Source organism: Actinia tenebrosa, unplaced genomic scaffold (genome assembly GCF_029948245.1).
Source record: "Actinia tenebrosa isolate PJP-AT-01 unplaced genomic scaffold, QUT_ActTen_1.0 PGA_scaffold1__47_contigs__length_23844297, whole genome shotgun sequence".
NCBI classification, from domain to species: Eukaryota; Metazoa; Cnidaria; class Anthozoa; order Actiniaria; family Actiniidae; genus Actinia; species Actinia tenebrosa.
This window is the reverse complement of record NW_028292578.1, coordinates 23795535-23808283: the sequence shown is the minus strand read 5'-3', so window position 1 is coordinate 23808283 and position 12749 is coordinate 23795535. Positions and strand designations below refer to the sequence as shown.

Below are 12749 nucleotides of genomic sequence, written 5' to 3'. Positions count from 1 at the left end.
TATTACGCGTAATAATTTGCCAAATAAGGTTATGCAAATAATTCATATTACGCGTAATAATTCGCTAAATGATTCGTATTACGCGTAATAATTCACTGAAATTATATTACGCGTAATAATTCACTGAATTTATATTACGCGTAATTTCTAGACTGACGTTCGATATGTAAATGAAATCCTGTCTCGCTTTTTTCAAAGCAGATGCTTACTGAGCAAGCTTTCTTTGAAGCTCTTCTTTCGCTTCTTGGTAGATCTTTTTGCGAGATTCCTCGGAAAGATCTTTTACGACTGTTTTTTTATTTCTTATGTCCGACTTTAATTTCTCGTACTTTTCCTCTTCGGCCAGAATAAGCGAGAATTCTACGTCGTCTATCTTTCTGTCACGCAAAGCCTTTGAGACAAGGTCGGTAATAGTATTTACTTTAGCCCTTGACAGAGCTATTGTCGTGTCATGTTTCGATATTTTGCTTGACAACTGTTTCATAATGCCCGTAGCAACAGCCGAAATAATACCACAGGCTGCCCCAACGCCGGCCAAAGGAACTCCAACGATTATTCCCGGCCCAGTAAGCGAAGTAGCAACGCCGGAGCCCGTTAACACGACAGATATGGATCCTGAAGTTATCGCAATCTTATGTAGCGTACTCCGGGCTCTGACGTACTTTTTTTGGACTTTTTCATAGTGTTTCGTTTGCCCTTCCAAGTAAGCCAGGATTAGATTTACCTTATTCAAACGAAAGTTCTCGGCATTCAATTCATTAGGTAAATCAGGATAGAGCGGAGGTGCTGATGCTATAACATCCATTATATATAATGTACGACGCTTTTGGGAATGATATACACGACAACCAAAATTACTGGAATTGGAGAGAATTTAGGAAAAGGTTTCCACATGCGGGTGCTAGTAAGTTCGAAAGAAGACCCGATGGTATTTACTATAACGGTGAAAGAATGTACAGCAATGAGGATTTAAAACCTACGCTGGTCGATCAGGTGAAGCATTTACCGGTTGTACAGCCTAATTTCCCAAGGGATTTATTAATGAACAAGGAAGATTACCCATTTTACGATGCTGAAGGTGGTGTAAACGACTTTGAAACGATGGTAACGTTCCTGAAGATTTCAGTGGGTAGGCAATCATTTGATGTAGTAGTAAGGAATATCTATGGGGATACGATGTTAAAGCATACGTCGGGTAAAGAGGCCAGGGAATGGTTAGCAGGACCCAATATGCGATATTGGCCGCAGCAGTTAAACTTTGCTGTCTGGGCCGCCACTAAAGGTTGTGGCGTTGCCGCGGATATGTTTCACGTTCCGATCATGCGGTTTCACGTTGCCTTTACGGTAAGGAGGTTGTTGAAGGAGCTTAACGTACCTTTACCGGGAGATAAGGCATTTAATCCAATGAATAATCGATATGACGCCGCAGCCCTGGAAAGGTTAATTAATGAGTTCAAACCACAGCAAAGAGACTTTCGTTACAAAGAGGGTAAGACGCATGGGCTGGGTATAGTTTACGTTTGGGGTGCCAACGGTGAGAAGCCAGCCGATTATGGGCATCAGGAATACCCAAGTAATGAGTTAGAGTTCGGTGATATGGGTGGTGATAAGAGCAATAATTCATTAATTACCAGAATCCAATCGAACTACCTAGGCACTTGGGATCCATTCGTGTTGATGAAAGGAAAAGGTTTAAGGAACCTAGCCAGGATTAACCGCAGCATTGAAGCATTTGTGTACTGCATCTTAGGAGCGCAGGTAAATACCCGCAGCCCCATCATTGGATCCCAAGGTGCTTCGCGGGAAACACAAGAAGAATTCCTAACTTTATTTGAGTCTGCAATAATAGAAAATGACATATCCAAGTCGGTGCAGAGATATCAATTGGCGGTGCAGCAGTCTAAAGTGCGACTGGATTACGCTTTGTCGCCTGGTTGTTGGTTAATGCCGAGTAATTTGGTTATTAACACCAATTCCGTTGTGGGTTATAACAATAAGCTGCAGCGAGCTACTAAGGATATGAAGTTTGGGGTGAATGACGTGAACTCTGACATGACCAAGAGCATTCCTCACTTCGTAGAGAAACCAAAAAAAGAGGTAGAAAAACCATTAAAAAAGGTGCTGCCAAAGAAACCAGTAAAGAAGGTCATGCCTGAGGAATATAACCATAACTTACTAAAAGCCGGCTTAACAGTTGCAAGCATTGGTCTGAGCTATTATATATGGCGATGAACAACCCCTACATGGCTGGAGTAGATTGTGTTTATACGACTTACAAAGGTGAGAAAAGATACACCCAGGCATCTTGGGTTGATGTTACGGGGATGTCTGTGAATTTGAACTACTCAGGAAAGAAGTTAATCCTTTGTAGTATTTGCATTGGCGCAAGTAGTCATGCCAACGTAGGATTTCGCTTCTGCGACGACAATGGAGTATTACAGCCTATGCGCGTAAAAGATGATAACAGGGAGCCTACGCATTTCTCCGTAGAGCCCAACCCCAGCAGCCTCGAAAATCTATCGGTTTGGACTTTTCATATGGTCGCCGATTGTCATGGGAAGGTAAAGCTGCAGATAAGAGTAGACGATACGGGGAGGGTTACGATAAATAGCATAGATGATAAAAGAGATTACGTTTATAATCACAAAACTATTAGCGCCCTTACGGTAGTTAGCCTTTAAATATATGAATAACCCACATGTAAAGGAAGATTCGTTTTTTCATTATTTAGAGGAGGAGGAGTACTCTGACGATAGCTGGCATGATACCAACCTGCAGGTGAAGGTTGGAGGTCTTGGTATTATCATATGCACTATTAACATTAGTGCGTGGAATGATTGCAATGTTGGGTTTAGAATCCTTGATGAGAATGACCACCCACTACTACCCTACAGGAAAAAAAAAAAATAAGAGGCATTTAACCCACTTCACTTTTGAGCCCACGACCACGAGCTTGGAGAACCTAACACCGGTGACTTTTCACATAATAGCTAATTGTCAACATGCGAGGCTTCAAATTCGTCCAAGCGACACAAGGAGAACCCATTCGGGTATTGTTGGGATAAATACCACCTATCCGGCAGCTGGCTCCCCGGTGGATGCTACCTGGAGTCATAAGACCATTAGTACTATGACTTTCATACCTTTAGTTTCGCATTATCAAGGCGGCGCGAATACTATCTTTACTTATCCCCAGTCGAGGACACCTCGGATTCCCGACGACGATAAGCCACCAGTAACGTACCCAGATAAGATTAAACCTTCATCTTCTTCAAGAGTACCACCCCAATAGCTACTACTAATATCCAAATGTTATTCCCCACGAACTTCAACAGTTCTCCGCCGGCCCTAAGTGCCAAGGAAACAACTGAACCCAGCAGCCCAGGAAGGCCGGCTGCCATCTTTTTTCCTAAGGCCGTTAGTCCATTACCTAATTTTTTTACGCCTGCGCCTGTAGCCTTAAGCGCAGAAAAGATTACACCTACTACGCTTGAAATAGCGACCGCGAATGCCAGTGGAATACCATACTTCAAAAGGGCTCTTTTTACCTTTTCCTTGGTGGTAAGCCCCAATTCTCTTTCCAGGTTTTCCTTTTGCGTATGTAATTCTGCAAGGCGCTCCTGAAGGGTTTCTACTTCCTTTTGAGCTGCTTCCCTTTCCTCTTCGGGACGATTTTGGTCCGCAACTACTTCCTGCTGCCGCTCTATTTGCCCCTCCAGGTCTTCGACGGCCTGTTGAAGTTGTCGTATTCGTTCCTCCGCCACTGCCTTGTCCGCCATTACTTGCCTTTCTCTGTCAACAGACTCCATCAATTCTTTTCCCAGACGCTGTAGTTCTGCGTCTTTTCCCGCCGATTCATTCAAAGCAGCCCTTAGCTGATTTCTTGCGGCGCTTTTTTCTTCCAACAGCTTAGAAAGCCTAGCTCTAAAGTCTGCAATTTCGGCGACATGGCTTTCAGTGGTCAACCTACTTTGTTTCATGAATTCGTCTTCTAATTCTTCTATACGCCCCTGCAATGCTTGGTTTTCCTCCTGGACGGCATTAAAGTGACTATCGATATTACCCCCTTTCTTGGTTGCTTCGTCGAGTTGTCGCCTAAGGTCGTTGATGGTTACCTTATTTTCCTGCATTTCCTTTTGAAGTGCTTCCTTTTCAGCTTTTACCTTTTGCAAGAAGCTCACCAAGCCTCCAGTCGCGTCGCTATCTTTTGGAAGTTCTTCAAGTTGTTTGCTTTTTTCCTCTTTGACGGTCTCTAATTGGTTGAGTTTTTCCTGGCGCTCCTCTTGCAGTCTGATTGCGGATCTGAGGGCATCTTTGTAGCCAGGCTTCGAAATACCTCTAATAAAGGTCCTTTGAGCAACTTTTGTTTCCTCTTGAGTCAAAGTGCTTAGCATCGTCAAGTTGGGCGTTCCAAGCGCATTTGTGACTCCTTTTGGAAGCTGGTTGTTAAGCAGGCTGGTATTTCTCCTTTGATACAGGTTGTGCCATTTTTCCCTACCCGATTCTCTAACTTGAACCTGCCCTTTGTCTCCTATTTGGAAGTCCAAAGTAGCCAGGTTTATGTTTGGGTATCGCTCTCTTAGGTCATTGAGGAGGTCCGCTGTTAAGTCCGACCGCACGCCAAGGGATTCCATTTGTAAGTATTCTGGAATAGGCGTGTGGGGGTTCTTAGACCTAAATTTATCTCTCAAGGAACGCATAGCATCGCGGGCCCTGACGCCATACTTGCTCAGCAATTTATCAAAAAGGCCTCGGGGGTCTACATTGTCATCAGGAAGCAGGGTTTCATATTCTTCGTCGTTAATATCGACTTGACCTTCTTCAGTGGTGGGATCGAAATCTGTTCCTTCTACTTCCATTATATATGATAAGCTCAAAGTTAAACCCCAATATATTACCTAAGCAGGTTGGCGGACTGAAAGCAGAACGCACCTTTCACCGAGTCACCTTTACCCCCAGCAGCGCTAGACCTGGAGAAACGCTGTACGTAGGTGTGCCTCGACTAACAGATAACCTAGTCTTAGTTCCTGGCACCTTAGCTTTAAGGTTTGATTTGACGGTGCAACCTACCGTCGCAGATGAAAGGATTATCGTTAACAACCTTGGTCGCAACATCGTCTCAAAGATGCGAGTAAAGTTTGCCGGGGAATCCCTCTTAGACTTAAACAACTATGACCTTTACACCACTTACAAAGATCTGTGGTTGACTGCATTCGAAAGGGCACAAAAGATAGAGCAGGGTATTGGTAGCACAATCTTACGTAAGGTTAGGACTCCTACCAAGACACAACCTACTGACGGCAGCGGAGAAACCGCAGTGGCAGATGCAAAGGCCATTAAGACAGCCTATGGTACTAAATACGTAATACCATTGGACTTTGAGGCTATTACCAGCCACGGAGTTTATTATCCTAGACAGTTGAGTGAGTTGCAGTTTGAAGTGACCTTAGCCAACATAACTAACATCATTGGCGGGTTAAGCACTGCGTTGTCGGGAAGTATTCCTCCATATGCCATTACCAACCTGGAATTGCAGTATGAAACCATACATTCCGAAGATCTAGCACGCAGCGCTGGCATGGAATACAGCTCCGGAAAGGCTTTCTTGTATGACCACGCGGTAATGTACAAAACCTTTAGTTTCCTGGATAAGACAGACGCGGTAATTACTCAGAGCATTAATTTACCACGTCGTAGTCTTACAGGGCTGATGTTGGTATTTATCAAACCTTATGAAGCCGGTAAGCGCGACTCTGAAGCCTTTCATAACCCCAACATCACCAACGTCGGGATTAGCATCAATGGAGTTCCAAATAAGGTGTATTCGCAGGGAATGAAGCCCTCAGACATCTACAGGGAAATAAAAAGAAAGTTTGGGGATCAAGTTGCACCCGGCGAGTTCTTTACCGATAAGTATGCATTGTGGATTGACATGCGAACCACCAACGACGAGGATTTACATGGGCAGGGATTGCGTCTGGTAAATACCCAGGACGGCATTACCCTGGAAATCAAGCGTGACCCAAACACTAGCGCAAGTGACTCAGACAAGATCAACGCATACGTCTTCGTTGTCTCTGACGCGCAACTGACTGTAGAAATGAATCAGCTAAAGAGCATTGCATATTAATGCGCTTCCTTAACCAAAAAAATATCTCTTACGTATATAATGCTTCGCGTATTCAAAAACAACAACACCAAACTGCAATGCATAGTGCAAGGCGATAAACTTTATTTCAAAGCGAAGGAGGTGGCTTTGGCGTTGGGTTACGTTAACTCTAGGGACGCAGCTAGAGCACACGTCTCAGAGGAAAACAAGGTAACTTTGGGGTCTATAAAGGGTGTCAATCTGACTGACACCCTTAATGCGCAACCACATACCGTTTACATCACTGAAATGGGTCTTTATGAGTTAATATTCGGATCTGAAAAGTCCGTAGCTAAGGAGTTCAGAAAATGGGTGTTAGGCGATGTTCTCCCTACCCTCAGGAAAACAGGTAAGTATGAAATAGAGCGGCGCTTTGACAGTCCTAATAAGTTAATATTCAAAATAGAAAATGAATTTGACCTGCATAAGAAGGTCGTAAACTACATACGTCGATTCCACCCTATCCTACTGCTGGCACCAGGTCTTGGAGAACTACAGGACTCAGCTAGCAAAAGAATAGTATGTTGGCAGAAAGGTTACCAGGCAGGTCAGCCTGACATCTTAGTTCTCAATGCACATAAAAAATATAATGGGTTATGCTTGGAGTTGAAGACACCTAAGGGTAACGGCGTATTATCCTCAAAACAAGAGGCATTACTCGCACAATACGAAGCAAATGGTTACCTAACTATGGTGTGCAATGATTACGACCTTATATGTAGGGAGATCGACCATTACGCGGAAGGCATTCGCGTACCTTGTCCTTGGTGCACCAAGGCTTTTAAGACGCAGGATGCGTTAAGGACTCACCAAAGAATATTTCATAGATATAATGATAGTTGAACAGACACACTGGCGTGAATTAGTCCAAGGCATTTCATACAGAATAAAAAATTATGTTGTGTTCGAAGACATTAGCCGTTTAAGGTTGGTCTTGGAACACGACGGTAAAGAGTGCACACTGTGGGCACCGGACTGCGTGCGGTATGTCCTTCAAGGTGAGGAATTCACACACATACGCAGCTATGGTAAGGTCAGCGGTCGATGGAAGTTCGACGTTGAAAGGAAGGTAGATGCTAATCCTCTGTGCGATTAGAAGTCATCCTCATGGGCGGTTAAGTATTGGTCTGCTACGGCGGACCTCATTTTTTCTGTTATCTGGTAAGCGGATACGGTAATTAAGACGCCTCCTACGAATGCTGCGATTTGAGGTATCATATATCTTTATCATTTTTCCAAGCCTTTCGTACCGCCAGGTAATGGTCTAAAGGACGTGGTCCGTCGTATAGACAGCACCAAATATGTTGTCCACTCCGTTGACAGCCACAGCGATCGCAAATAGCCTCCCAGTGTTCCCTGTCCTCCCATTTAACGCCCTCAACGTCGTCAAAGCCTACAAAGGTTTGGTCAATTTCCTTCTTACGTTTTGTCAGCGCCCGGGAGGTTTCAAGGGGGCAACAGCGTTCGGCTATGTCACCGTGGGTTTCGCAGGCAATACCTTCTAGGTGGTAACGGCGGCAGCGGTACTTATGCCAGTTCTCTTCAAAGAAGGGCTCATCACAGCGGCGGCAGCAGTTCTTAAGACAGACCCTGTTGTCGCGGTGATATTGTAAGGCTTGGAGGGTGGACAGCTTTTGACCGCAGTCACCACAAAGGGTGCTTATGGTCTTTTGACGGTATTTCAGTCGCTCCATATACATACCTTACAGATCCTCTTTGTAAGCTAAAGTTTTTTGTGCTTTAGGATCTGTGGGACACCAATGCCCAACAAAGGATCCTTCGGGGAATACCTTATTACAATGAGGACAGGTGTATTTTTTCTCCTCACGAATTATGCAGTCGGCAGGTAGTTCACATGTAATGCAGTCCATATATTGAAAGGGTAACTAGAATTCCTCCCAGGCTCCTGCGCCTTAACTTTGATGTAAGGAGATCTTAATAATATCTTATTATTCTTTCTTAGGATACGTTACGTAAAGACTTATTTTAGGGTCCTTCATATTATCCTCTTTTTATTTATTATATTAAGTAATGTTAATGAGATATCATTAAAGAATAATAAGGTATCATTAAAACTAAAGGCCCTAAGAATATAAGCCTAATAACATTTAAAACATTAAGAAATAATACCCTATCATTAAAACTAAAGGCCCTAAGAATATAAGCCTGATAACATTCAAAACATTAAGAAATAATGACATTAAAACTAAAGGCCTTAAGAGACCCTACCCTATCAGCAACAACGAAGTAGGATCATTAATAAGGCATAAAGAACACCCTACTATAATGACGTGCAACGATTGCAACAAACGATTCAGTTCCTTACAGCGACTTAACTATCACACCGAAAACAAGGTCTGCTTTAAGCAACGCGCAGCAACGACATGCGAACATTGCAATAAGACCTTTACGACCAGCCAAGCTCGTTCCTACCACGTCAAAAACAAGGTCTGCTTTAAGCAACGCGCGACAGAAACGACATGCGAACATTGCAATAAGACCTTTGCTACCGCGCAAGCTTGTTCCTACCACGTCAAAAACAAAGTCTGTCGCCGAAACAACGCACACAACCTTACTTGCGAAGAATGCTACAAGGTACTAAGCTCTCCTCAAGCACTAGCATACCACATGGAACACAGAGTCTGCCTCAAATCTCTTTGCAAAAGCTGCAACGCATCCTTTGAAGATGCCTGGCACAAATACAGATGTAAACGATACGACCTTTCAGAAGTCGTCTGCGAAGAGCATGGCGACGTAGCAGAACGTTGTTGTCCAGTCGACACGGTAAGGCAATTAAACAACCAGAAAAAAGAAATAGACAACCTCTTTGTGAACTTCGACGTCACATTTGAAAAGGTCGCCTGGGAGAACGTAGACTACTGGAACGACACTTGCGATAAGTGTGGCTGCGTCAGGAAGGAACAACACTTGTGGCAGTGCTTATACGATCCATCACAAGCACGTACTTTCAGTTGCTATGCTGAAATGCGCATGAAAGATGCGCTGCTACAGAAGGCGGAAATGCTACGCCAGCAACGACGATGAGGTTCTATGGAGGATATTGAATGAAGTCCTTAACGGACTCCGCAGCCCAACCCACTATCGTTAAAACCGCACCAAACCGTTCTGCACGCTTCAGACCACACATTTCATCATACAATTCCTGCACGCGCTCTTTTAACCGGTCTATCTCTTCCCTTTGTATTTCTATGGTGTCTTTTTTATCCTTTGCGTCGGCGGTAATCCTTCTTACTGCTTCCACTGGTTCCATCTATATATGAATCCAGATCACATGCCTTGTAATGCTCTGATAGTAGGACCCCACCGGCTGCGGAAAGACCCAGTTCATCGTGGAGCAGCTATTAGGGCCCTTTAGATACCGCTTCGACTACATAGTGTTATTATGCCCCACCTACGTGAATAACCGCACCTGGGAAGGCATAGGAGTGAAAGATGACGACTTCTTCGTAGATATTTTAGACCCTAACGAGTTATCCAGCCATTTGAAGTTCTGGCACAAGCAATTCCCTAAAGATACGCAAACCTTGCTCATACTGGATGACATTGCCTGTGGGGACGACGTAAAAAAGCGCACCTCCGAATTAGTGAAGCTCGCTTTCAGCGGCAGACATGACAATATTAGCGTTTGGTTGCTCTCGCAGCAGCTTACCAGTGTCTCTAAACCCTTCAGGGAAAACATAGGCTCCTGGTCGTATTTTATACACCCAGTAAGTCTGACCTGGAAACCATCTTAGCGACTACGGAGGCGAGATATCCAAGGAACAGTTGCATGAATACATGCGGCATTTAAAACGCACCAACATTCCAAACAAAAATAGAAGACATAGCCAAACACAAAAATTTGCCAAACAACATCTACCCTCCAACACCCAAATTCCAGAAAAAAAAAACAAGAAGAAGCAAAATAATAAGATCTAAAAAAAGAACAATATAAAGAATTAAAAAAAACCGACACCGTGAACCAAGGAACTCCAATCTTCACAGTCAAACAAAAAACACATAAAAAAAAAACAAAAAAAAAAAAAAATTGTGACGTCATGTTAGCGAAAAGAATTCTTGGGGGGGGGGGAGGGGGGGGGGGGGGTGTGGGGGGGGGTTGGCGGGGGTGCGGGGGGGTAGGGGGGTGGGGGGGGGGGGTTGGGGGGGGGGGGGGGTGTGGTCGCTTGGGGGGGGGGGAGGGGGGGGGGGGGGGTTGGGGGGGGGGGGGGGGGGGGGGAGGGGGTGGGGCGGGGGGGGCGGGGGAATGTGAAAAAACAAAAAACATTCCTTGGTGGAGGCACGAGATGGGGGGGGGGGGCGGGAGGGGGGGGGGGGGGGGGTGGCGGGGGGGGGGTTGGGGGGGGAGGGGGGCGAACAAAAACAACACAACAACACCAAATCACACAAGGGGTTTGTGAATTTCGGTCGGTACGATTTTGTTTTTGTTTTGTTTTTTGTTTTTTTTGTTTTTTTTTGTGTGTTTTTTTTTTTTTTTTTCGTGTGGTTTGTGGGTTTGTTTTTTCCCCCCCCCCCACCCCACTTTTTTTTTGTTTTTTTTTTTTTTTGTTTTTGTTGGGTGGGTGGGGGGGGGGGGGGTGGGTTGGGGGGGTTGGGGGGGGGGGGGGGGGGGGGGGGGGGGGGGGGTGGGGGAGGTTCCGTATCCATTTAAAGCATATATTGGGATTTAGCAGATCTCTAGAGGAAGTCCCCAGCAGATAGATGAAGTATATGACCTCAAGGAAAAACAACTTTATCGCCTCTCTTCTTTGTTTCGGGGAAGTGCAAAGAAAGAAAGAAATGATAGGTCTAAGGAACGTCCCCAGTGAGGCAGGTTAATAAGTTGTCAGAAGAGGAAAAGTCAAAAAGTTCCATAAGAGGACGAGGCGGCCTTGCAAGTAAGACACCGGACGCCGTCGCAGACGGTCGCTCTCCGACTTGCGACTAAATGCTTGACTTGCACTGCCCATAGCCGATGTGAGCACTGAGGACGGACATAGCGAGGGGGACTATGTGCATCGCCTCAAGAAACTACGATAAACGCGGGTGGTTGTCTTTGACGTTGCTGGGAAGTTAAGGCTAGTAGCCTCTGAGTGGCTTTGCAACGGTAGTCAGAGGCACGTGGACTGAAAGAGGTACTAGGTTCCTTTGGAACATTCTTGGCCGGACTGTCAAGAATGAGATACAGAAGTCGGAAAAGGTCTGACAGGCAGCACGGTGCTGATGAGTCAAGTCCACCTCAAGTACTTAGTCAAGTATCCTTAAGTACTTAGTCAAGTTCATCCTTTAAGTAACTTAGTCAATGTCATTGCAGGTACTTCGTCAAGTTCTATTGTCAAAGACTTAGTAAGTGTCTAAAGTCATTCTGTCAAGTACTTAGTCAAGTCATTTGTCAAGGTCGTCCTTAAAGTACTGAATCAAAGTCACATAAGTCATTGTAAAGTCGCAGTCAAGTTATTATCAAGTCCTTCAGTCCGTAGATATAACTGATGAGTGTGCACCGAAGAACAACCTCAGGAGGAGCAGCGACTTACCAGCCTAAATCGCAGGCAGAGTTTGCCGCGGGAAAGAAGCTCGCGGGCGATGAACAGAAAGAATAAAGCCAAAAAAAAAAAGAGAGAAAAGTGTGGATGAGAAAGCGGAATCCTTTTGGAATCCCGGCTACGTCATCGGCCGCGTTCGGAATTGCTATAGCAGCAGGCCAGCTTTTACTTGACAAGGCGGGATATGAAGCCACGTAGAAGTAAAGTGGGAGGCGACCAAAGATCAACGCGTGTGGAGGTTAGTATGAAACAAGCAAAAATCCCTGAAATGGAATAAACCTTCTCGCTTTGTAACTATAATGTCAACCGCGTTGTTGAAAAACTGGTGAGCGGCGCATATTATCTTCCATCGTTGCGGGTATTGGTGTGGGTGGGTAAGAAAGTGTCAAGACGACTTTACTGACAGGACCCAAGCAAGAGGCTTAGCTAATTTGCTAAAGATGACCCGCTGCCGTTGAAGGGGCTTATCATGCTTAAAGGATAGCCTACGGAAGGAAAAGTACTAGCCTAACATATAATGGTGAGCCTTAGTCGCAGGTGGTGGAGTTATTGCAGCTTTAGCATTTACGGGGGCTAATTTTTTGCGTGGGTAGATCATCGGATAAATAGTTAGCGTGATTAAAAACGCAGAAGAATTAACGCCGAAAGAAAAAAGCACGACTTAGCGCTGAAGAAAGATCAGGGGACGTGGCGGCTTGGAAAAAAAAAGGGGACAGAGCCCTACAGGTGGATTGGTTGGAATAAGAATTGCCAAGGACAAGATGCAGGCGGATTAAGAACTTCGAAAACACAGACTACGCTTCAAACTTAGCCGCACGACGCCCCCCAAGTGGCGTTTTAAAGAAGCTTGCTCTTAAGAACTTACTACCAGCCTCTAAGAAAACAAAAAAATAGGAGTGGTCTTCGTAGGAAGTCGCAGGGGCCTGGACAGGAGGCGTGGCCTTGGCGTATCTTAATATAATGATCGTCTTTTGGAAAGCGACAGAATGACTTTACCACTTCTCTGGAATCTCCATCCGCGCGGGAAAGTTTTCGGTTGGTTAGTTGCTCTTTTACACTTC

The 12749-nt window shown here is 45.0% G+C and overlaps 1 protein-coding gene across 3 annotated transcripts; it reads left to right on the top strand.

Moving 5' to 3' along the window:
* The first annotated feature begins 342 nt into the window (after positions 1-342).
* Positions 343-9459, top strand: LOC148910148 (uncharacterized). Of its 3 annotated transcripts, none has more exons than XM_089033255.1 (2): positions 343-403; positions 7893-9459. In XM_089033255.1, exon 2 carries the CDS (start codon positions 8435-8437, stop codon positions 9191-9193), a length of 759 nt encoding a protein of 252 aa, XP_088889381.1. In that variant the 5' UTR covers positions 343-403; positions 7893-8434; the 3' UTR covers positions 9194-9459. The 3 variants fall into 3 exon arrangements, with proteins under 3 accessions (XP_088889381.1, XP_088889383.1, XP_088889382.1); XM_089033257.1 differs by lacking the exon at positions 343-403 and adding an exon at positions 525-1129 and having other exon boundaries at positions 7893-8143; XM_089033256.1 differs by lacking the exon at positions 343-403 and adding an exon at positions 534-1129.
* The last annotated feature ends 3290 nt before the right edge of the window (positions 9460-12749 follow it).